This window comes from Camelus ferus, chromosome 14 (genome assembly GCF_009834535.1).
Source record: "Camelus ferus isolate YT-003-E chromosome 14, BCGSAC_Cfer_1.0, whole genome shotgun sequence".
NCBI lineage: Eukaryota > Metazoa > Chordata > Mammalia > Artiodactyla > Camelidae > Camelus > Camelus ferus.
This window is the reverse complement of record NC_045709.1, coordinates 22,348,258-22,373,375: the sequence shown is the minus strand read 5'-3', so window position 1 is coordinate 22,373,375 and position 25,118 is coordinate 22,348,258. Positions and strand designations below refer to the sequence as shown.

The following is a 25,118-nucleotide window of genomic DNA, read 5'->3' as shown; positions in this document are numbered from 1 at the left end:
GGGGCTGTTGGCAGACATTTTAAACTAAAGTCTGTAATTAATTTCTTTAGTGGGAAAAACCCATTAAATAATTTCTTTCCTATTATTAGCACGTGGTGACACCGTATGCAGTAATGTTCAGGATTAAGACAGGGTTTGAATCCCAGTTTCCTTGTTTATCAGTTGCTGTATCTTGGACATCATTTATTAATTTTACCTGTACTTTTCTACATTCAAAACCAAGCCCAAAAAGTTTGAGGTCAAGACTTTGGTCTCTGTTCTGAGTCCACCTGTGGAATCTACTCCTCGGACGTGGGAAAAGCCAATGCGGTAATTACAGGTGCTTCCTGGACACTGTGACTGACAGCTGCATTTTCAAAGCCACTTCTATAGTAGTCTGAAGAAATCACTGAGGACTGCATGTGTAATCTTTCTGAAGATGGCTTCAAATGGAAATAATTTTGCTTTTTAATGAAGTCTCTACCCAAGTAGAGAACACGGGGAAGGGGCAGAGGTCACTAGGAGAGTGGCTGGATTGAGGGTGGGCCGGCCCCTGACTCTCCCACCTTGTGCTCTACTTTTTACCCACTCATTGAGTGGATTTCCTTATGTTCAAAAATCTGCCAGATTTTAAAAGCCCAAATAACTAAAAGAAATTCTTTATTCCAAGTTCCATTGGTTTAAGGTTTTTCATAAATTATTACAGAACTGAATACTGAAATCAGAAGCAAGTGTTCATAGTTGTAGCATTTACAACGAAATTAGTGTCTCCATGATACGACTGTGATTTACAAACGATCTGAGGTGTTTCTATCATTCAGAATCCATGAGGAAAGTTTCAAAGTCGAGGTCCAAATCGGAAAGGAGGGCGTCTACAAAGTCGTCGGTGGAAGGACACTTCTGCAGCAGACCTGTGAACAGAGAAGAGGTCAGCTGGCTTGGTCACCACAGACCGTGCCTCAGAGGGACATCACGCTCAGGCTCCATGAAGCACTGACCACGGGACGGTTCAAAGTCACGGGCAGCGTGTGGGCCCTGAAAGTGCTTATTCCAATTTTTTTTTTAAACTATCTCATCAACACTTAGCTTAGAGATTAGACCCAAATATGTTTCCCAGGAGTTTTTATTTTGCTGATATTACTACACTCTTGAAGCAATGTCAGAAGACTGAATTTTTCAGTTATCTCTGGGTTGACTCGGAACTGATTATGCTTAATTACTTACCAAGTTTAATGATCAAGTTCTACACACTTTAAAATCAAAACTACAAAAGAAGATATCCAAATGACAGAACTTAGAAGCCCTGGGTGGAAACTAGACCACAGCGAGACACCACACACTCCCTCTTTGTCTCAGAAAGAAAAGTGCCCACCACTGAGCCCTAGTTAACGCTGTGCTCGCAGACGTGTCTTTGGGTAAAATGTACTTGATGGGTGGATGCAGGAGCAGACAGGAGGATGCGTGGTAAGGCAAAGCGAGCAGTGTGTAACTGCAGGAGCTAAATGCAAGCACGCCAGTGCTCCCTGTCAGTCAGCGTTTCTGAGTGCTTGAGAGCAGCCCACATAAAGTGGGTGTCCCCAGCACACAGACTGCAGCTGCTGGGAGAAGGGGGGGGGACGATGAGCTCCGACAGAGATTCCAAAGGCTCTGTGGAGGAGCTGGGATCATAGGAGAAGATGAAAAGATGTGAAGATTGAGGTTCAAATTCAGGCCTTCGAGGTGGAGAGGCTAGCCATGTACCAGGTGTCGGGAGGGGGAGACTGGGGGAGACTGAGGCACAGACTCAGCATGACCATGACCAGGATGATGGCTAATGCATCACATTTCATGGTGTCTTTGAGATGCAGGTGTTCACTTAGACAGATGCGGTCAGATTCATAAATCAGGTTTCTGCATTTCCTAGTGGCCAGGTTTCTTAACACAGAGACCAGCTGTGGAGAAAACACTGAAACATGGCTTTTAATCACACGGGTTATCCAGCTCCACGTTTCCTTCCTTGTAACACGTGCAGCGTTCTGTAAGTAAACGACTGGTCATTGGTAATCAAAGGCCTAGAGCTGCAGAAGGTAGAGCCCGCCTACTCAGGTGAGCATGGCCCCGTCCCCCTGAAGTGTTCTCTTCTCCTCAGTGACCTGCCCACGGAGACAGGACTGTGCTCTGTCCTTGGCGGATGCCCCTGAGGGACACCCCCTCTCCCAGGTCCACCTCCAGCCGCCTGGGCGTCTCCAGGAACGGTGGCCGTGGCGACAGCGAGAGAAAACCACGTGCACTCTCAGTATTTTCAGTACAGTCTGGTCAGGGACAAATGGTTTGGTAATTTTGTATGTGATGCAACTGGTGTAAGGATGGAGGTTCACGGAGGAGGAGCAGGACCAGAAGGGGTGGGACCAGCTCCGGGGGTGGGCGCTCTCCTGGCGTGCAGCTGCGGCATCCTCGCTTTGCTTAGAGCTCATGCTGACACTTGCCAAACTAACTTCCACACAGAGTTCAAAGAAAAAGTGTTCTCGGGCAGCTCCACAAATAAATTGGAATTAGCTTTTGTGTATGCAGGTAGTAAACAAGATTCCAAGAACTTTTTTTTTCTTTAAGAAGCTGAAGAAGATGTTCCCTTTGTCTTCAAATCTTAATCTTAAAGGTGGTGATTAGATGTGCAATTTCCTAGGAGCCCCTGGAACCCGGTAGAGGGTGTTAAGTCCACAAGCGGGTGGGGCTTATGGATGCTTCCCTGTGAAATCACCTAAATGGAAGGGGAGGGAGGGGTGACTGAAACCAGAACAAAACCAAGCACAGCTTTACAGCTGAGAAGGTGATGTCAGACAGACTGACCGACCGGGCAGGATGCACGTGCACTCACACGTCTGTGAGGGAAAAGCGGTCGCTGAGTCCGTGTCCCTGCCGGCCTCGGGGACGGGGCCAGGTGGTGAGTAGCAGAGGGATGATTCAATCTGTTTTCTCCTCATTTCACCTGAGAGGCAGATGGGCACATAAAAATTGGGAGAAGCTAGGACATTTCTGCCTCGACCGCTCTGCTCCAGCCAGTGCGTTTCGTGACCTTGAAGGACCTGACGACAGCCCTTGAAGAGTGACTGCTGGAGCAGGACACTCCATGCAGCTGGTCGCTCCAGACTGTGGGCCCACAGCCCAAACTCTGGGGACAGCAGTGTCGCGCAGGACCTGCCAGGACAGCGGGCCCAGCAAGGCCATCACCACAGCCACGTGGTGCCAGGGCCTCGTGCCAGGTGGTGGCTGTGCCTGCGGTGTGGACACCCCTGGGAGGGGCCTGCCGGTGAGAGACGGAACAGGGAAAACGGGTGCACAGCTCTGCAGGTTTCTATGGCCGTTGTGGACCCGGCGGTCTGGTCCCAGGGCCTGGGCTCTCAGGTGCTGGCCCGGACGTCTGTAAAATCACACCTTCTAGAAAGGCCCGCATGTAAACCTCAGCATTCTAGACAGGTCAGAACCCACATGTGTGAAGTTCTGGGGGAGGAAGTCCAAGAGCCTCCCGATGCAGCCCTTGGCTGTGGGCAGCTCAGTTTTGGGACCATGAAGCCACTACCTGGGCAGTCAGACCTGCTGCCACCCCTGGGGGCAGAGACAGTGTTTGCCCAAGAGGAGCCCCTTCCTCAGCCCCCCACGTGGGCCCTCCTGGCCTGGACACTCTCAGGCTCCTAACCAGACACGTTTCCGCGCTCCCACAGAGAACACCCGTCAGCCCTGGGCTGAGTCAGGCCGAGCACGGAGCCGCCGTCCACGCCCTGGCACCTGTGCCTTCAGTCACACAGGGTCCGACCATGTCCTCACAGCATCCGCGCGCTCCTGGCCTGGGCGTATCCGCCTCCTGGAGCACAATACCCAGGTTTAGGGGGACACCCTCGCCTGGTCCTTGCCCGAGAGCCCGGGGGACGCGGCAAGCGCAGAGCACGTGGACTGCTGAAGCCTCAGAAGTGCAGGGGGAGCTCCCCTCCCCCATGCCGAGTCTACTTCAGGCATCACTTACCTGAGTGCCCCTGAGGACCGTGGTCATGGCATGGGGAAGGCCAGCCACGCAGAAGACGGGATGCAGTGACAGTCACTCCCCACCCAAGTGCCCCAGGCGAATGTGAGGCAGGCACAGGTCATATTACGTATCAGGAAGATGCTGGTGAAAGGACGACTGAGACGCTGTCTTACAGGAACGGGTGGGTCCAGCGGGTCTAAGACTGTGTCACTCCCAGACCAACATCACGGTATCAGCGGAGGTCCTTAGGGCCACCCCTGGACCTGAGGAAGCAGGACTCGGGGGCTCAGCACTGTAATGGGCCCACCATGACCCCGACGCGTGAGAACCACGGCCCAACAGACCCCGGCAGACCAGCTCAGGGGAAAGGAGGTGAGCAGCAGAGGGTTGCTTTCCTACTCAAACTAGAGCGTTTCTCAAATGAAACAGGAAACAAAAGGAGCATCTGTTTGGGATGCTGTTCCAAGTTACGACCACCAAGCCCCCAGCGTGACAGCACACTGGCTGGCCAGCACCTGAAAGATCCAGTGGGTATGGCGTGAAAACAGCCTTAAAACCTGGGCTGGGGGAACCAGAGAGGGCACCGACCCAGCCCCAGAGCTGGGGGGTTGGGGGGCACTGCGGCCACAGGTGGCATCAGAGGCCGACAGCAGTATTTTTACTAAAAAGAACAAAAGCCAGAGCAGGGTCCGTTTTGGTTACTGGAGCCCCCAGGAAACAGTGTTCTGTTGACACCTGACTCTGGCAGCGGACGCTGGGAGCTGTTCCCCAGTGTCCTGAGCTGGGAGCCGCCATCAGGCTGCTGGTGGGGGGTGGGTTGCAGCATCTCAGGGGGACGACAGGACGTCAGTCCCTGTGCTGGGGGCCTGTGGGACTGTCACTGGTTCTGTGAAAACAGGGTATCTCAGGGTAGCCCCTGGGGGCGAGGGGATGCCCCCCTCCGTCAGGCCTGAGCCAGGCGCCCACCTGGCTGCTCCTAGCTCTGCAACGAGAGGGCCACCCCGGGCCTCACCCCGTAGGATGATGGTCCCCTCGAGAAGGTCATTGTCAGGGGAGAAAACCATGGAAACGCCTGCTTCCCTCCCTTGCCCAGCTGGGCGCCAGCCCATCCTTCCCAGAGCAGGAGGAGGAAGGGCTGAGGATGACTGGGTGGCTCATCCTGGCCCCGGCGCCCCAAGGGCCGCATCTGCCCCCTCACTGAGCCCCCGGAGCGGCGTGGCCCTGCCTACATTTGGCATCCACGGCAGCCTCTGCACTGCCCCTCAGATGCCTTAAATTCCAGTCTGTTTCTCCTCTTCTGACCATCCAGTAGTTTTCCTGTGAAGGGTCACCAAGGAGGAATAGAGTGGAAAGATAAACACTTCCTTCATTTTCTAAACAAAACTTTTGGTGCCTCCAAAGGAGGCACTGAGGATTAGAGCAAGGCTCTGGTGAGCCGCCCTGAAGCAACTGCCTGGGCAAGGAGCTGCAGACCAGCCACTTAACTCCCTGAGACTCACGTGTGCGAGGAGCTGTCTGGGTAAAGGTAGAGTGAAGTACGATTTTGAAGATCGTAAGTTGGTACAATGTCATCTACTTTGCTAGACTGTTATAAGGACTAAATGAGAAAATGCGTTTAACACACGGGAAATGCTCCGCCACTGGGAGCAGTGACCACAGACCCAAAGTTGAAGGATGCTGCTGCCTGTTTTTTGCACCAGCTGAATTCCACAGCGCTGATCTCTGACGACGTGCTCAGGGTGTCCTCATCCCACACCCACCACAAGCGTACGGCCCAGGTGACGGGTCACAGGGGTCACGGCTTGCTTTGCCTTTTCCTGGTTCTCGCTGTCTGCTTTTTATGAGCTGCTTATCTACTGAAAGAAGGAAATGGAAGATGTGACTAGAATCAATCCACTTTCTACCTGATGGCAGCTGTGATAAAAGGTTTATCAAGAAGAGATGGCTGGGATGGAGGAAGAGTGCACAAGACTGACCACACAACACTGGATGCCACTGACGGTCACTTTAAGTGGGGACAATGGTGCCTGGCACGTTACGCGCCCTTTACCACGACCTGAAGAGGAAGAGACCCCCCAAGGTACTAAGACGGAGCCTGTGACTTGCCCAGATTCTTAGCTTCTGTGTCCCGTCCCCTGTGGGCAAACATCCTGGCACCCAGGATGCACAGGAGAGTGGGCTGTCCACACTGACGGGGGCCTGAGAGGGGCGCTGTGAACCCCAGCTCCCCCATCACGGAAGTTCACAGCCATCCTTCTGTGCTGCAGTAATTACAGGAGCCCAGCCCGGCCGACTGAGGAAGGATTACAGCTCTAAGGCTGGCCTGGCAATGTGAAGAGCTCGGGTGAACTTTACGAAATCAGACTCTCATCCCAGCCCCGTCTCTCCCGCGCCTTGGGCAACCGGCTCGCCCTCCTCCACTTTGAAGTTCTTCCTGGCTGCTCCAAGGCACCCACACCTCTCTCCCGAGGTGGGGCCCCACTATCTGCCATCAGGCCCCAGGAAGAGGAGGACGGCAGCCAGCAAGTGAAATTCCTCTACTCCTTTGAACCAAGCGGCTCTGTGGCACCCGGGCCGGGGTGGAACCTTTGTGCCTCCCCGAGGTCGCTCCCTGCTGGGGGGGGTGGGGTGCCTGTCCAGCAAGGGGGGGCCGGGCCGGCTGTTTCCACATTGGTTTATCTCCATTTCACTGTCAGATTTCTCAGTTCCACTCACCAGTTCCTTTTCTGAGTTACGAAACATGCTGCCTTTTGAAGCTCCACACCCATACATTAAACACACACACCCTCTTCAAAAATCAGTGCATTTACAGAAGGGGGGCCTCCGCCCTGAGAAGCCAGGTGCTGTCTCCCATCCCTTCTTCCAGAAAGCGCCCAGCTGCTTCAGAGGCTGCGCTGAGCACATACCCAAACAAGCCAGAGACGAGGGATTCAACTGACTTGCGTCTGGGTTGCCGTCCACCATCCTACAGCCACTGAACTCGAGATCTGACCCCTGGACATGTTTTCCTCATTTACTCCCGTCACGCTGTGCAAGAAAAGGCGGCTCCCTACCAGCCAGTGTGCTGTCAGGCACGAGACATGCCTCGCGCTCACGCGTTCTCGGTCAGCAACTCTGATTTTGCCATAAAACCTCTGCCACGGGACATCAGGCCTGGTCAGCACGTGCCGCCTCTCAGCTCTGTCCCGGGACGTGCTGCTCAGAGAAGGCAGCACCGTCTGAGCACCGGAGTCAAGCCTCAGTGCCGCAGATTATAAAAGCGCAGGAGGAAGGTAGACGGACAGGCGTGCAGCCGTCCCCAGAGCAGACGCTTCCCGCTGTGACCTGGAAAGTTACGGGATGACTGGTCCACACGGGACAAGTCGGGGCGCCTGAATCTGAGCTCAGTTCCGCCACTCGCCTCGGTGGGACCTGAGGCAGTGAGCACGCCTTGACCATGGAGAGGATTAAAAGAGGTGGTGAGTGTGAGGGGCTCAATGCCGCAGCCGGCGCATCGAAACCGCCCAGCAGAGCAGGGAGAGCGGTTCCCAGGCCCTGTCTTGTCACCACCAGTGCTGCTCTCTCCCGTCCGCTTGACTCCAATGCAAAAGCAGCAGCCGTTAGTCTAGTTCACATCCAACAAGTGTTCTTTGACTGACTGACTGACTGGAGGTCCTGGGGATGGAACCCAGGACCTCGTGCCTGCTAAGCACGCGCTCTACCCCTGAACAAGAGCACAGGTCGCGGCAACATCTCAGTAAGAGTCCCCCCCCTGCAGCGAAACAAGCACAAACAGGAAGAAGACAGAAATGAAGGTGGTGCTGGAATTCCGATTATTTTGAAGGTGTGATTTCAGATTTTAAGAATGTTTTGAAGCTGTTTCAGTTTAAGCTGCTTGAAGGGAAAACGTTTAGTGCTCAGCTCTTCTCCTGACCGTCGGCTCGGTCACACTGAACACAGGACTGTACAGAAAGGGGTTAAGACACTCAGCGTGTGTCACTCGACGCGCCCTGACTTACCTGACGTGGTGGAAGAGAATCTGAAAGTGGCGTTTAGGTACCTGAGACGTGCGAGCTCAAATTACGGAGGGGTTATTCTATTTTAAAAATTTTAAAGACAAACTGTTAAGTAAGAACGAAACAGGAAACAAAAGGAGCATATAACCTATTTCGTTATCAGTAACGTTACACAATGGTCAAAGGGGAAGGCTTCTCCTAGAGGTGGCAGGAAAGAAGCACCAGGTGTCTCGCGGACGGTCCTTCGGGAGGCGGCCCAGTGAGCCCAGGGGGCGTGCTCCTGCCTCTGCGCTCTGGCAAGGTTTCAGGTAAGAGTTGGTGAGCAAATGTCAGTTTCACTTCTTCAACTAAAATCTGCTCAAAACCACTACTCCTGCTATTCTAGTGTGCCCTTTCTCAGGGGGCTTTTTTTGTTTAATTGAATTAGTCAGTTTGCAATGTGTTAGTTTCTGGTGCACAGCACAGTGAGTCAGTTACACACACACACACGTATCATTTTGTTATCACAGGATACCGGGCATAGTCCCCTGTGCTGCACAGTAGGTCCTTGTTGTCTGTTCTGTACACAGTAGTGTGTATCTGCTAACCTCAAACTCCTAATTTATCCCTCCGCCACCCTCACCTCCCTGGCAACCATAAGTTTGTTTTCTGTATCTGTGAGTCTGTTTCTGTTTTGTAAGTAAGTTCATTTGTGTCACTTTTTAGATTCCACATATTAGTGGTATCACATGGTGTCTGTCTCACTCACGTCACTCAGTGTGGTCACCTCCTGTTGGTTCACGTGGTCCCTGTGCTGGTGGACTCTCAAGTGTAAACCCATCAGCATGTCCCCAGCACCGGCTCTGTCTGGGAGGCTTGTGGCTCCTCATTTCCTTCACCCCTGGAGCTCTCCTTCACCCCTGGAGCTTTATACCGCGGGCTGTCAGCTAAGAATCCACATGGAGAGCTTTGAGGAAATGACACCTGCTTCTCTCAGCTGGTTCTAGCCTGTGGCTGACAACATGCCTCCATGACCGCAGGTGAAGAGCAGCACCTGTGCTGAGCACCTCTGCAGACCACCAGGCACCTCTGCAGACCACCGAGCACTGAACACCTTTACAGACCACCGAGCACTGAGCACCTCTGCAGACCACTGAGCAATCAGAAGACCGGAGAAAATACTGCCTGCACCCCCATCAGAAAGTTGCGGGCACTGACACAATCTGAAAACACAGCTGCTGCTGTGTTTCTTGGAATGAGCTTCCGACAGGATATTTACTTGGGAAAGAAGGGGCTCGGACAGCTCAGAGCAAGCCAGACCCCAGACGCCCCTCGGTGCTGCACAGGTCAGCAGACTCGCCCCACCCACACGTGGAGGGACAGTCAGAGAGCTCAACCCTCCAAAAGTGGACAGCAGCACAGAGCTCCCTGAGTCCATGCGGCAGTGGGGGGGGGGGGGGGCTGCACTCAGTACCTGGTAACGGCCTGCAGTGACAGCGCTGTGAGGCAGCTACACTTCAGATCAAGTCTGCGGTCCCCGAGGGCACGGTGCTGGCCACAGGGCAGCCCCCGGGGCCCAGGAACGGCTCTGTAGCGCCGGCCTGACTCCCACTTCTGTGAAGGGGCAAGACCCTCCCAGACCAGCTGGGGACTGCTGATGCCTGCACCCAGCGGCTGTCCTCCTGCCACTGTCCCCAGACCCTTCCCCAGAGTGGACCTCCTTCCGACAGGCTATCTGTTCTAACTCCGCCCTAAAGCAGAGTACCTGGAACCATGAGGGCAGGAACTTCTGCTGCCCAGGGCCGACAAGGGGCTTGGTCGAGACCCCCAGGGACCTGCAGTGAGCGTGCTCACCTGCCCCGCGGCCACGACCAGGCACACTGCTCACGGTGAAAGGCACCTGAGTTGTATTTGGCGTAGTGTGCGCTCGACGGGTTAACAAATTCAGATTCTGCTTACAAGGTACCTTCCCAGAGGCTTTTCATCACCTTTGCTAGCAAAAATTATGCTGGTTGAATTTATTCACTGGAGCGTTGACAGTAACATGGGCGGGCAGGGGGGACCCAAGGGTACTAGAGGCTTCGGGTTAAGTTCACAGAAGAAAGGCGCTCTCGCTTCCTGGTAAAGGCTGGCTTTCTTGTGCCAGGTGAGGGGTCACCCTGCACTGCAGAGTGACACAAAATGCTCGCCTGTCCCCAGTGTGCGGTCCCGTTACCTGCCTGTTGTGCCCACAAGACACCACACCCCCAGGGAGCGCTCTTTCTCGGGACCAAAGCCTAGTCAGTCAGAAAAGGGACCGGCGCGTCTTTCCAGGAGGGCCCTTGACACCCTTTCTCCTTGTTTACCGCGTCTCTGAGGTCCTGGCCTCGTCTCGGCTTCGGCCCTCTGGATCCCTATTACGTGTCTGTTCATTTCAAATCTGACCTTTCGTGTTTATAAGCAGAGAACACATGGTGAGCTCTCGAAGGGCTGGGTGCCTCTGGTCCTTACCGAACGCTGCCTCCTCGGGGAAGAGACAGGATGTGTCCGGGCAACAGGGAGGTTTCTCAACGTGTTAGTTTTTTCCTAAAGCTACGTAAAGTCTGAAACTAAAACTCAACAAGGGCCACTCACTCAGGACTGCTGGTAACATAAAAGGCAGCGGTCAGCAAAGGAAGGTGAGTAGCCTCATGCGAGCGAACACAAGCCTGCTTCCTCGTGGAGCCACACATCACTCGCCTGCTGCTCCCAGATCATCTGCACGTTCGTCTTTCTAGAAAGCTGTTCCTTTCCTGAAATGACTAACAGAAACTGAGCTCAGGGTCATGTTCACCAACGCGCACCTACACATTTTTCTAGCATGTGTTTTTAAAAATAGCAAAGTGAATGAAAATGCCACATCATCATAGTTTATTTTAAGCCAAAACTGAGTTCTCTTATTACTAGGAAATGTGATACTTAAACCAGAGGAACACTGTGGGGGTAGAGAATGAAGACCAGAAAACTTAACACTGAAAACCAGGACTTCAGCTCACCCTAGAGTTCCTGCCAGTCGGGAAAGCTGGGTCCAGCCATCTTGTGTTTAGTGGGGGATTAGGGAACTGAATATTCTGCTAATAACGTGTCTTTGTATGTGCTGTGAATGTGTTTAAAACTAGATAAGCACATACTTTCAAGCTGCAAATTAGAAAGAAGGGTTCTGAAGTCAAGTCACAGTCTCCCTCAGGGAGGTGAACCGACCTCCTCAGGTAATTGAGCAAGGAGCAGACCCAGGAACTGGAAGTCCAGTCTTGTTTCACCATGTGACCACTTCGGATTTTTTTTTCCCGAGGAAGGAAACGCTGTTTTAACCATTTTGTTGTCTTCAAATGGTTGAGTTTTGAGAGGAAAAAACTATGGGGTCTTCTGGAAAAGCTGTAGATTTTTCCTGGGGCTCCCTGGGCCCAGAGCAAGAGTCAGCACAGGGACCTGGCCCACGGTGCCCAGATGGCTGCCAGAGCGAGACCTTCAGACCAAGGGGTGCGGAGCTGGTGACCGCCCACTCTTAACGGGGGGGTGTGTGTGTGAAATTCACCTGTGCACAACTTGGTGTTCAAAGATCAAAGCGTGGATTTCTTTATGTATCACAGTGCATGGTGTTCTGACTCAAAGGACTGGCTTGCAGTTCATCTGAGGTGAGGTTAATAAAGTTGTCATTTGGTCACAGAGGTAAAGAACTAATTTCTTTATCTGTTGCTACTTAATTCGTTACATTTTCCTAGTCAGCAGTTACATGAAATAGATAAAGCACCTATAAAACTTACATTTTCCTGAAGGAGCAACACCAACTAGCTCTTCATGTTTTCACATCACAGCCCTCCAGTAGTCTCACCCATCGGGATACCCTGATGTTGACCTCTGAGCCATCAGCTGAGACATTCCTGTCCTGGGGTGCAGGCTGGCCGCATGCACGTAAGGAGAGGAGACGCCACCGCTGGTCCTGCTCCACAAACCCGGCCCCGCGGAGTCCAGCAGGCCTGGCAGCCTCTGGGCACCCCCGCCCCACCCCGCCGCGGATCCCGTGCGTTACTGAGACCTGAGACCCGGCAGAGCGACCTCGAGGAAGACATTAAATTCACAGGCACAGGCGTCCCACTGCTGGAGCCAAGTGCAACCCGAATACCTTGTCATCTCTAGTTTGAACCACGGTCTTCTCTCTTTCCATGGGTGAGTTTCAGTGTGGAAACTATCAAGTTTCTTCACACAAAAATGTTCCATATGAAGAACAGAATTTTTAGAGAGATGTTACAACAATCGCAGAAGCAGAATAGAAAAATACACCAGCCAAAAGTCAAACACTGAAAAGGATCTAATATTTTTCTTCTGACGGAGCCACACACAAGCTGGGACTCATGTGCGGATGGTGCTGAGCCCCTGGGCTCAGAAGGGACAAAAGGCTTGGCTGCGGGGAGGGGTTCCCACTGAGAACCAGTCCCGGGGCGCCTCTTCAATCCTGACTCGCAGCAGGCTGTTGACACAACGCAACAAACTACCAGCCTAAAAGGACACAATCTGAATGACCAGAGCCAATTAATTTCATGTTTACATGCGTCCCCAGGGACCCTCACCCAGGCGTCCTGTGCTGGGGAGCACTGAGGAGCTTGATCTCTGCAGCCAGAGGTCACAGGTCCGGATCCGCGCTCCCCTACCACCACCTCTCAACACAGGCTGGGACCTGGGCCGTTTCACCACCGGTAGGGTTAGGGTTAGGATGATCCTACCTCACGGTGTTGCAGGAAGATTAAGGTAATCAACACACGGAAACTAATCAAACAGTGCCTGGAGGTAGAGGGTCACCAAGGACCAGCTGGAAAGTGGGTGGCATCACTCACCTCCGTGATCCAGAGGGCAGCCCGAGGTGGGATCCGGTGATGGGACACCAGAGTGTCCCCACAAGGACAGCAGGGCTGGGCGACGGACCGCTGTTGGCCTTGGGCAGACCCAGCTGGAGGAATGCCCCCCGACCCCCAAGAGAAGCTGAGAGAGAAGCTGACGGAGTGAAGTTTCCCAGGGGGTGGGTCTCAGTCCTGCACCTCCAGGGCCAGGCACGGTGACAGCTCTGGACCACCGTGTGCCGGAGAACCCGGAGGACGGGCGGCTGTAGGACAGTGACTGCAGCTCTGCTCAGGGTGTGGGTACCGCCGGGGCGGACCCAGGCAGGGACGCTGAGGTCAGAGCCACCACCAGGAGGACACTTAGCTACTGCGACAGAAACAGCATTTTCCTGAACCAGAAGTTACTTTCTAGACGCCTCTATCAGACAGTCAGAGGGGTCAGCTGCAAATGTAAACGCAGATACACTGAGAGTGTCCAGTAACACTGACATCTTCCCAGAAATACCTGCGATAACATTCAATGAAAACTCACGACGGTCACTTCCACTTACAATGCGGTTTTCAATGAAAGTACTTAAATTTAAAAAACCATCCTAAAAAGGACACAGGAAAGCCCAGCACTAGGACGTGTCAGAGAGAAGACCGGATTAGGGTCTCATTTCTCAACGGAGAAAAAATCCACCCTGATGTGTTGGGATGTCTAACAAAGGCCCAGCAAGGCCTCCCAGCGGAGTAAGAGTGAGTTCTTCAGGCTGAAGAAACACATCGTGACTTAGTAAAACCTAAAGGCAAATGTTCTGAGAATTTACAGTAAAAATTCCCTGTTAGCATGTTAGTAACGTTTTGAAAGCTAAAGCCTGAAGTTTTTTCAGCAATCTAAGTAAGTCACAGTAACTAACTTGTTACCTGGGATACAAGCAAACATGCTCAGAACAGAGCGCCCAGGGGAAGCATCATCTCTTTATAAGAAAAAAAAAAGTAGAGAGAAAATAGGAAACAGCTCTCATCACAGATGATGCAAAACAAAACCCAAACTGCCAATACCAACACACATAACTCATAAAAACCTTAAAAACTAAAAATAAAAAAGCGTCTCGCTCTGGCTTACCTTGCACCATGAGCATGGGCTCCTTGCCCCCGCCGTGTGCCAGCATCTCCCGGCGGTAACGCTCTCCCGCCGCCCTGGGGAGACAGGGGACAGTTACAGGGCCTGCTCCCGCCCGTGAAGCCACCGAGCCGACGTCAGATCAGAGCTGCCCTTCTTTACGGGTGCCTCCTCAGAGTCTAACTCTGACTTCTACCTTGCCCTACGAAGGAAGACAGGGTGACGGCACTGCGGACTGTTCTGTAGCCAGCACTCTCTTTAGAAAGGACTGTTTATGTTTGACAGAATAAGCAGAAAATCATACCCCCTTCTCCATCATCTTCAGGATTTCTTTAAAGTGAGATTTGAAGTCATTTGTGCCATTCTTTCAAAAAAGAACTTGAGACGGCACCCAGCAAAGAAAGCCAGGACTCTGATGTGAGCCTGAAGGCAGCGGAGCGGGCAGGAAGGGGTGTTGCACCAGGAATGCGCGGCGCTGCTGTTAGCTGCGCTCAGTGAGGAGCGCCGTCTGTGACGTCTCTAAATGACTGAAGTTAAGTAAGTTGTGAAGTTTTCACCCCACTCTTTTTGGAACACCTTTTGGGGGCAATTTTGTGAACATGGTGTCTAATCAGAAATGCTGATAGGAGTTCAATATCAAAAACATGCTGACCTCAAACACTAAATAACCTTGGTTCCATCCAGAAGTGAGTGCTGAGGCTAAGTGTGCCCCGAACAGGACATGTGGACAGAAGCTGGCGCTTGGGACCAGGCAGCCAAGAGCCCTGCCTGACCTCTGGCTGGAAGGGGGTCCGTCCGTGCCCCTCCTGGCGCCCCACAGCTCCGCTCCCCGCAGTCAGACTCTTGCTCCCGGCCTCCAGTTCCTGGCTGGCTCCCAGGTGTGGCCTTTCAGCCTGGAGACTTAAGCACTGGGATCAGAAAGGGTCTTCTGACGGAGGTGAGGAATTTTCTAGTCCAATGAGTGTTCTGACTAGTTTACTTTTACACGTCTAACAAGTATGGCAACCGCATGTGTAGGCGAGAACGCATACGCAGCCAGATACAAACACTGCAGTACATACCTATTAGTATGCGGTTTTCTAGTAAAGCGTGATTCCTTCAAACAAGGTAATTATTTTGCCTATTTTATAGAAATCTTCAGTCAAGAATTATAAGCCCGCAAGTTGATTTATGATACTCAATTCTGGCTTTAGATCTTTTGAAAATCATAAAAATCTAAAAAGCAGACCAAATGTCTTCAGTGTGCAGAGGGCAGAGCAGCATGTGGGTACCAAGTCGCAAAACATTTAAAAATTCTATTACATCAGATTCAAGTGCAAGACATTCTGGAACTGAATGTGATGACTGACTGCTGAGAAAACCCAAGCCTCTGGCGAGTTACATCAGGAGCTGGGGTGGGGAGGGGTGGGGAGGGAGGAGCAGACCTAGTTCTCATCTTAGTCCAGGTGGTTCGTGAAGCCTTGAATAAATCACCCCACTGAGCCTCAGTGTCCTCCCATAAAAATGCCTGCGCCACCAAGGCTGCCCTGACCGAAGACAGATGCCACAGGGAAGCTCACCTGTACTCCACGCAACCTCAGGTGCCCTGAACCCTGAACCCTGTGCGCACGGGAGGTTGCCCAGAGGGGTTGTCTGCAGTGTCTGTGTGGTGAGGAGTGTTTCAGGTGACTGTTAGGCCAGATCGTAATTAGGGGTTTGCTTTCCAAGGAGGCTTCTTCGAAGGACTCAGCAAAGTGCAACTTGTCCTGGTCCTGCTGACGGAGGAGCAGCGGGAGCCTGAGGTCCAGGGAATCAAGGACCCCTGGGCCTCTCTCCCCAGCCCTCACTGCATGTCGTGCCCCCACTGCAGGGATGGGAGGGGCGTTGGGTGTCCCCACCAGAACCCCCCCATCCCCACTGGGATTTGTACGTGGACGCTTTGGGAGGCCAGGAGGCCGCCCAGACACTCCTGAGGGGCCAGGTCTGAACCCTCACGGCAGGGCGGCCCCAGGGCCCCCAGAGCAGGTCCTGCCAGGGTCCCACAAGGCCCTCCTGGGGAGGAAAACCTTCCAGAGACAGAACAAACAGGACGCTGTCTGGTAAAGCAGCCAGTGGTGCTGCTCCCAAGGGCAGAGCAGTCAGGTCCTCTGTGGGCCACAGAGAAGAAATGAGGTTCCACGCGAGTAGGACTCGAGAGGCTGGTGCTGAAAATCAGGAGGCCCATCAGTAAGGACGGGAGGGAGCTGAGAACAGGAGGCCGCGCCACGTGGGGGAGGTGTGGGGGGGGGGGCGTGGGGCAGGCGGGGCCAGGCTGGCAGGTGAGGGAGCCGCAGCAGCTGGGGCTTCTCCAGGCTTGGGTCGCGCTCCAGGAGCCTGACTCGGGGCGCAGCGCGGTGGAGAGTGGACGTCCCATGAATCCCCCCACGTATTACCTGTTGAAGGGGTCCTGCAGGAAGCACTCCCTCCAGACCAGGGAGGCCACGGCCCTGGACACCAGGTAGGAGTAGTACTTGGCCCCGTAGCCCACGAGGTGGCTGAAGCGCAGCTGCCAGGCCTGCAGGGCGGAACCGCGCAGATGGTGAGTCCGCGTCCAGACAGGGCGGGGGGGGGGGGGTGCGCACGCGAGGACGCCTGCTTCCAAGCCCCACCCTTCATTCGTGCTCGCTCACAGCGCGAAACCTTTCACATTCTACACTGTTGGGGACGCTCCGACCCCAGCCCCTCGCCGTGGGGCCGCACGTACAGACGCGGCCTTCACGGAAGGGCGGCGCTAACGCGAGGCTGCGGGAGGTGGGGGGGGGGGGGTCCTCCTCAGAAGAGGAAGACGCCGGGCCAGCGTGCGCGGAAGCCAGGTCACGCGGGGACCCGGCAGGAAGGAGCCGTCCACAAGCCGAAGACGGAGGCCTCAGGAGATCCCACCCCCACAGCCAGCCGTCCTGCCAGCTCACTGCTGCCGGACTCACGTCTGTGACAGACACGGGCAGGAGCGCCAGTGCCGGAGCCGGGCGGACGGCCAGGTGGGCCCTGCTCCGCTCGTCTGGCTGGTCGGCGGGAAGGAGGGGCGTCCGCGCGCGGACGCACGAGCTGACCGCGGCACGCTCACAGTGGCGCTGCGTGACAGCCAGAATTACAGAAACCGCCCTCGAAAGGCATAGTAACGACAGAAAAATTTTCACTTTTCTGAAACAACTCTGACATGCAATAATCTTTCTTTAAACTGAAGTATAGTCGACTTACAATGTGTTATTTTGTATTCTGCTCTCTTTTAATGTATGCTTTATGTAACGTAGGATGGTAAAATTTTTTGAAAAAAGAATTGAAACCTAAGTTTTAAACTAAGGTCATCTTAATGTAATGTCTTTCCACTCCCTGGAAAATTAAGTGTAAAGTATAATCCTCACCGCAAGTGTGCCACCTAGATAAACAGCTTCCACCTCACCGACCAGGCAACAAGCCATGAAAGGAGGCTGGTCCCCGAGGATGCGCAGTGGCAGGTCGCAGGCCGTGCTCGGTCCCACAACCAGCGATGGGGACCCCAGCGAAGGAGCCTCAGCGCTGGCAGCTCTCTGGTGTGACCAGCACCTCAGGACACGCGCTCCACCTGGCCTGGGAGGCAGGCGGGCTGGGGCTCGTGAGCTCACTTGGAACACGAGGCTGTCACGGCAGAGGGAACGGTAACCCTTGGGACCCACCTCTACCTTCAGCTAGGACAAGACGAGAAGTCAGCTGAGTCCTGTCCCCCACAGGGGGAGGGGGGCACCTTGTGGCCCTTCTGTGAAGGTGACCCCGGGGGTGGGGCCACCACTGGCGCAGGGCCCCACATGGCTGTCACAGTAACTGGACCCGGGTCCCCCAAGGCAATGGTGTTGCACCCTGCAAGGCAGAGCAGTGCCTGGGCCAGGACCCACGGCTGAGGAGGGCATGGAGGGTGGACACAGGCTTCCCACCAGCTCACACGCAAATGCTGTTTAAGGGACAGCATCTGTTGTAACAAACTTGAAATTTTTGGCCGGCGGGTTGGGAGTTTTGAAATTCACTTGTAACATACCCACAAGTCCCGGGTGCTCTTTCTCATTAAAACTAGGGCTCTCTGTCAGTATCTGTGTCGCACTGGGACCTAATGCACTGCCAGCAACACTTTCCACAGGAAGCCGCGGGGACGTGGTGGCCTCCGGAACGAGGAGGCCGAGTCTGGTCTGCCGTGCACGGTGGCTCTCAGGCTGCGGACGACAGACGCCCTCCTGGGTGGAGGCTGTCGTGAGCCCAGGCGCAGGGCTCGGCCCCTGGAACCCTTCCGCACTCCGAGCCGCCACAACCAGGCCAGCCGCTTCTGTAGCACAGAGGAGAGCTTCATTCAGCTTGGATTCGAGCTGAATGCAGTCTTGCTTTGTCTGGAGATCAGGCCTACACCAACAGTGCCATCTGATCTGAGCTAAGAAAATTCAAGTTTCATCAACTCACAACTGAGTTCCCACATACACAGTGACAGAAGTAAGAGCTTTCAGAAGTGCAGAAAGACAGCAGATCGTGCACTGCACGGGTCCCCAGATGGCTCCCAAACCTGGACACAGGCCCCCAGGCCTGACACTCACCTGGCTGTCTTGTCCTGTAACGAAAGGTGTGAGCTTGGTGCTACACCCGCCTCGGGACCTGCTAAACAAACTGCACCACTGACACCTTTCATCAGCGGCTGCAGGTTTACGGCAGACAGACCCACAGCCCCACCGCTGTTTGACCACAAACAGGTTGAGCTGCCGGGCATTCAGCTGACAGTAAGGCCTGTTTCCTCTTCACTCATTCATCAGGAAAAATATAAGACAGCCTTTCGCTGTGGGCTCCAGGGTTATGACATCCTCTCCCGTTTACGTCAAGTCAGACCTCTGCCTGGTGAGCAGGCATGATCGCCCATCCTCCGAAGCCCCTGCAGTTCTCCTTTATTCCAACCAGAGGTGTGGGCTCTCTCCCTAACCCATCCCACTGTCTGTCTGTCTCCGTCAGGTCATCTCAGTGGTCCTCGAAGAACAGAACTGGTGCAGGAGCGGCTGGGGCAGGACCCCCGGGGCCGGGTCGCTGGTGGGACCCAGAAAGGGAATCTCTCTGTGGGTTCTGATCTGCCAGAGCCACTTCCTCACCCACGACTTTCCTCTGTCCACACAGAGACGGGGCTGGGAGTGGACGGAGCAAAGCAGCGGGTTACTTCTGCCTGTTCTCAGCCTCGACCCTAAGAGGGACACTAAAACCACCAGAAACAACTCACACGACGGCAACAGGAAGTCCACATCTAACAGAAATCACTCCAAATATAAATGAATGGAATTCTCCAATCAAAAGACACAGATGGGCTGAATGAACTGAAAACAAGATCCAGCACTGCTTATGAAAGACTCACTTAGCTTTAAGGACAGACAGGCTCCAAGTGAAGGGATGGGAAAAGACTCCATGCAAGCTGTACTTGTATAAGACAAAAAGAGCCAAAAATGGCAACAAGAGACAAAGAAGATCATTCTATACAATGAAAGAGGATCAATTCATCAAGAAAATACAGCATTCGTAAGTACGTATGCAAATACTAACGGATCTGAAGGGAGACACAGACGACCACACGGCAACAGGAGGGACGTCAGTACCCACTTTCCACAACAGACAGCTCGTTCAGACATAACATCCACAAGGGACGACTGGACCTGAACTGCACTTCCTGCCTCGGGGACCTAACACACACACGTGGAAGGTTCCACCCAACAGCACACACACACTCCTCTCAAGTGCACACGGAACATTCTCCAGGACAGGTCATAGATTAGGCTGCAAAACTAATTTTAATAAATATAAGGAGACTGAAATCGTATCAAGCATTTTGTCTGACCATGATGGTATGAAACCAGAAATCAAAAATGAGAAAACTGGAAAATTCACAAATATATGGAGATTAAACAACATGTTACTGAAAAACTCAATGGGTCAAAGAAGAAATCAAAGAAAAAAAATTTTAATATCTGGAAGCCAATGAAAATGGAAACACAAAATACCAAAACTTATGAGATGCAGCAAAAGCAGTTTTAACAGGGGTGTTTATAGCAATAAATGTCTATATTAATAAAAAAAGAAAGATCTTAATCTAGCACTTTAAGGAACTAGAAAAAGACCAAATTAAGCCTAAGGGCAGCAGAAGGAAGGAAAGATAAGAGTAAAAATAAGTGAAATACAGACTAAAAAGACAGTAGAAAAGGTCAATGGAATTAAGAGCTGTCTTTTTTAAAAAAGTAAAAAGACAAACCTTTAGTTAGATTCACTAAGAAAAAGAGAGAAAGGAGTCAAATAAATAAAATTAGAAATGAAAGAGGAGACACTACAACTGATACCACAGAAACACAGAGGATAAAAGGAGACTACTGTGACAATTAGACAACAAACAGGACAACCCAGAAAAATGGAGCGTACATGACGCTCCTAGAAGAAAACATAGGAAAACCTCCTTGAATTGGTCTTGGCAATAATATTCCTAAGTTTGACACCAAAAGCAAAGGCAACAAAAGCAAAAAATAAACAAATGGGACACCATCAAACTAAAAAGCTTTTATACAGCAAAAGAAACTATCAGCAACATGAAAAGGCAGCCTATGGATGGGAGAAGACATCTGCAAATCATGTAACTAGTAAGGAGGTAGCATCCAAAATACATAAAAAATTCACACAGCTCATCAGAAAGCAGACAATCTACTTAAAACTGGGCCAGAGGATCTGAACAGACATTTTTTTCTAAAGCAGACAGATGGCTAAAAGGTACATGAAAAGATGCTCAACATCACTAATTATTAGGGAAATGCAGATCAAAGCCACAATGAGTTACCATCTTACACCTGTCAGAATGTCTACCATGAAAAAGACCAGAGATTACAAATGCTGGTGAGGATGTGGAAAAAAGAGAACCCACATGCACTGCTGGTGGGAATGTAACGTGATACAGCCATTACGGAAAATAGTAAGGAGGTGCCTCAAAAAATTAAAAACAGAACTACCATATGATCCAGCAGTTTCACTTGTGGATTTTTATGCAAAAGAAACCAAAACTCTATTAATTTACAATAGCCAAGACATGGAAACAACCCAGGTGCCCATCAACAGATGAAAAGATAAAGAAAATGCATGCTTACACACACACACACACACACACACACACACAAACACCGTGGAATATTATTCATCCATTAAAAAGGCAATCCTGTCATTTGCAACAACATAGATGAACCCAGAGGGCACTATGCTAAGTGAGATAAGCCAGACAGAGAAGGACAAACACTGCACAGTATCACATACATGTGCCATCTTATAAAGTGGGCTTCACAGAAGCAGAGAGTAGACAAGTAGTTGACAGGGGCTGGGAATTGGTGGCGAGGGAGGAGAGGCTGATTAAAGGGCACAACTTTCCGTTATAAGATGAGTAAGTCTGAGGATCCAACATGCAGCATGCTGACTGCAGTTGATAATACCGTGTGCTGTAACTGAAATTTCCAAAGAATAGAACTTACATGTCATCACACACACAAAGGGGGTAAACAGAGCTGGTGGATGTGATAATTAACTCTGGGAGTGGAAATCCTATTCACAAAGTACGCTTTAAATATCTTACAATTTTATTTGTCAATTTTACCTCAGTAAAGGAAAATGTTTTCAGATTATTTTTAATTGAATAAAAGATTCTTTAAATTCTATAGTGTTTTATAATTTTCACAAGTTTCACACACATGATTTCATACAATCCCATAATAACCTTTTCCCCTCTACTACCCCTATTTTGCCCCTCCTCACTGGTAACCACTAGAGTCTGCTGCTTTTTTGTTTTATTCACTAGTTATTTTTTATTCCATGTATAAGGGATATCATACAGTATTTCTCTTTCTCTGTCTCTTTCACTCAGCACAATGCCCTCCAAGTCTATCTATGATGCTGCAAATGGTGAAGTTTCATTTTTTATAGCTGAGTAATATTCCACCGCGCGCATGCTTGTGTGTGTGTTGATGGACACTTAGGTTGCTTCCGTATCTCAGCAATTGAAATAGTGCTGCTATGAATACTGGGGTGCATGTATTTTTTTGAATTAGTGGCTTTGTTTCTTTCAAATATATACCCAGAGTTAACCTAATTACCCCCCTTCCAAAACAAAAACAAAAACAAAAACAAAAACAAAAACAAAAACAAAAACAAAAACAAAAACAAAAACAAAATATATACCCAGGAATGAAACTGCTGGGTCATACAGTAGTTCTGTTTTTCGTTTGACAAACCTCCATACTGTTTTCCACAGTGGTTGCACCAATTTATATTTCCACCAACAGTGTAGGAGGGTTCCCTTTTCTCCACATCCCTGCCAACATTTGTTATTTGTGTTCTTGCCCAAAGAAAATCTTGAGAAAAAAGAACAGAGCTGGAGGAATCATGCTTCTTGGCTTCAAACTATACTATAAAGCTACAGTAATCAAAACAGTATGGTACTGGCCTAAAAACACACACAGATCAATGGAACAGAATACAGAGCCCACAAATAAACCCACATACTTATGATAAATTAGTCTGTGACAAGGAAAGTAAGAATATACAATGAAGACAGTCTCTTCAATAAGTGGTGCTGGGAAAACTGGACAGCTACTTGTAAGAGAATGAACTTAGAACATTACCATATACAAAAATAAGCTCAAAATGAAGTAAGGACCTAAATGGACCAGATACTATAAAACTCCTAGAGGAGAACGTAGGCAGAACATTCTTTGACATAAATCACACCAGCATCTTTTTGGATCTCTCTTGTAAAGCAAAGGAAACAAAAGCAAAAATAAACAAATGGGACCTAAGTAAACTCAAAAGCTCTTACACAGCAAACAAAACCACTGTCCAAACGAAAAGACAACCTACTCAATGGGAGATGACATTTGCACATGATATGAAGAGCCCGTGCAACTCAACATCAAAACCAAACAAACAAAAAACCCCAAACAACCCACTTTAAAAATGGGCAGAAGAACTGAATAGACATTTTTCCGAAGAGGAAAATGCAGATGGCCAATAGGCACACGAAAAGATGGTCCATGTTGCTAATCAGCGAAATGCAAATCAAAACCACAGTGACCTATCACCTCACGCCAGTCAGAATGGCTTAATAATACACATACATATTTTTTTTAAAAAACAGAAGAGGGATTCTGCTTCTATCTTCATGATGACTATGCACAGTTCAACAAAGGGGGCGGGTGTCTGTGTAAAGTAAGACAAAAGCCATGAAAGTGAACATGGACAAGATGTGACCGTCCTTCATAGACAATGGGATTTTCTGCTCATGTGTTAAAAAAAGTAGCAGAGAAAGAACAGTAACTCCTTGGTGGGGAGTTCACAGCAGCAGTATTTAAAATAACCAAGACACAGAAACAGCCTACATGTCCATTGACAGATGACTGGATAAAGAAGACGTGGTATATGTATACAGTGGAATACTACTCAGCCACAAAAAAGAAATGAAATCATGCCATTTGCAGCAACATGGATGGAACTAGAGATTGTCATACCAAGTGAAGTAAGCCACACAGAGAAAAATACCATATGATATTACTTATATGCACAATCTTAAAAAAACCACACATACACACATGCACTTATTTACAAAACAGAAGAGGGTGGGAAGGGATAAATGGGGAGTTTGAAATCTGCAGATACTAACTACTATATATAAAACAGATAAACACGGTCTTACTGTATAGCACAGGGACCACTATTCAAAATCTTGTAATAACCTATAATGAAAAGAATATGAAAAGGAATATATGTATGTACATGTATGATTAAAACATCACACTGTACACCAGAAATTGACACACCGTTGTAAACTGACTATACTCCAACTAAAAAAATAAATAACCATGAAATTAAAAAAAAAAAAAGGTAAGAACACCCTCCCCCCAGGAGCACACGGTACCCGCCCCAGCCCCACCCTGTGGGACCGGGGCACCTGCCAGGCACACGGAGCAGCAGCACACAAGTGCAGCCCAGGGTGCACGATGCTCCGGCATCTGGAGGTCATGTTACTACCTGCATTTTGTACGGAGTAACTGACAGAAATAAAATACGTGACTGATCTGAAATGAGGGCTGCCTGCTTTCTCTCAACATGTCATCAATCCTTCCTGACTGTCTTGTCTGAAGAATTTCCAAAATTCCTGATGTTAAAGCTTTTAGCAATTTCTTACAAAAAAGAAACTGCTATATTTATGGTTGAAACAGATGGAAAACCTGGGTGATGCCAAACTTTCACTCGAAACAAGTGAAAAATTTGCAGTCACTATTAAAAAAAAGCAGCACCTAGTAGTATTATAAAAGTTTTCACACAAAAATAGTATCAACAAGCATTCTGTACAACGTTGTAGTGACAGGAGCCCTGGGCTCCTCTCCTCTCAGATTTCCTAAGTTTGAAAGTTCAAGGTGGAATCTTCAGAAGGGTCAGCTGTGAGCAATTTGTTTAAGGCTGAAACGAACCGATGGCCTTATATTTCCTTCTAGATCTACAGGTTACTGTAGGGCATGACAGCTCATCCCACACAACAGTAGCCAGGTTCCAGTCTAGTCGCAAAGCTGTGCCACCGTGACCACTGTCTAATTCCAGAACATTTTCATTACCCCCCAGAAGAAACCCCATCCCCATCAGCCCACACTGCACTCTCCTTCCCCCTGGCCCCCGATACACCTTCTACTTTCTGTCTCCATGGACTTGCCTGTTCTGAACGTTTCACATGAACAGACGCCTATAATAAGTGGCATTTTGTGTCTGGCTTCTTCCACTGAGCACACTGCCAGGGTCATCCACGCCGTAGCATGTTGTTTGCTGGGAGAATTTTGATGCCTCATTCAATCACTTTACTTACTAGGTGTGTTCAGATTTCAGATTTCTTCATGATTCGATTTTGATAGGTTCTATGTTTCTAGAAATCTATCCATTTCTTCTACATTGTCCAAATCCATGTATAATTTTCATAATTTATGCTCCATTGCATTTTTGTACTATCAGCTGTAACCGTCTCCTCTTTCATTTGTAGTACCATGTGAGTCTAACAGTTAAGTCTAACTAACAGTCATCTATTTCCTCTTTTCAGAAGAACCAGCTTAGTTTCTCTGATCTTTCCTACTGTCTTTTTTGTCTCTATTTCTGCTCTCATTTTTATTTCCTCCCTTCTGCTAATCCTGAGTTTA

At 50.4% G+C, this 25,118-nt stretch overlaps 1 protein-coding gene across 4 annotated transcripts in view; it reads right to left on the bottom strand.

The window, feature by feature from the left end:
- Positions 1–622: 622 nt before the first annotated feature.
- Positions 623–25,118, bottom strand: part of MIPEP (mitochondrial intermediate peptidase) — an 87,039-nt gene continuing 62,543 nt past the window's right edge. For 3 of the 4 annotated variants that reach the window (XM_032496441.1, XM_032496442.1, XM_032496444.1), the window contains 6 exons: positions 16,320–16,441; positions 15,974–16,091; positions 15,468–15,659; positions 14,682–14,816; positions 13,912–13,985; positions 623–890 (listed from right to left, as the gene is read on the bottom strand). In XM_032496441.1, coding sequence (XP_032352332.1) covers positions 818–890; positions 13,912–13,985; positions 14,682–14,816; positions 15,468–15,659; positions 15,974–16,091; positions 16,320–16,441 — 714 coding nt within the window. In that variant the 3' untranslated portion in view covers positions 623–817. The remainder of the gene's footprint in view (positions 891–13,911; positions 13,986–14,681; positions 14,817–15,467; positions 15,660–15,973; positions 16,092–16,319; positions 16,442–25,118) is intronic. The other variant, XM_032496443.1, reaches the window with a different exon arrangement.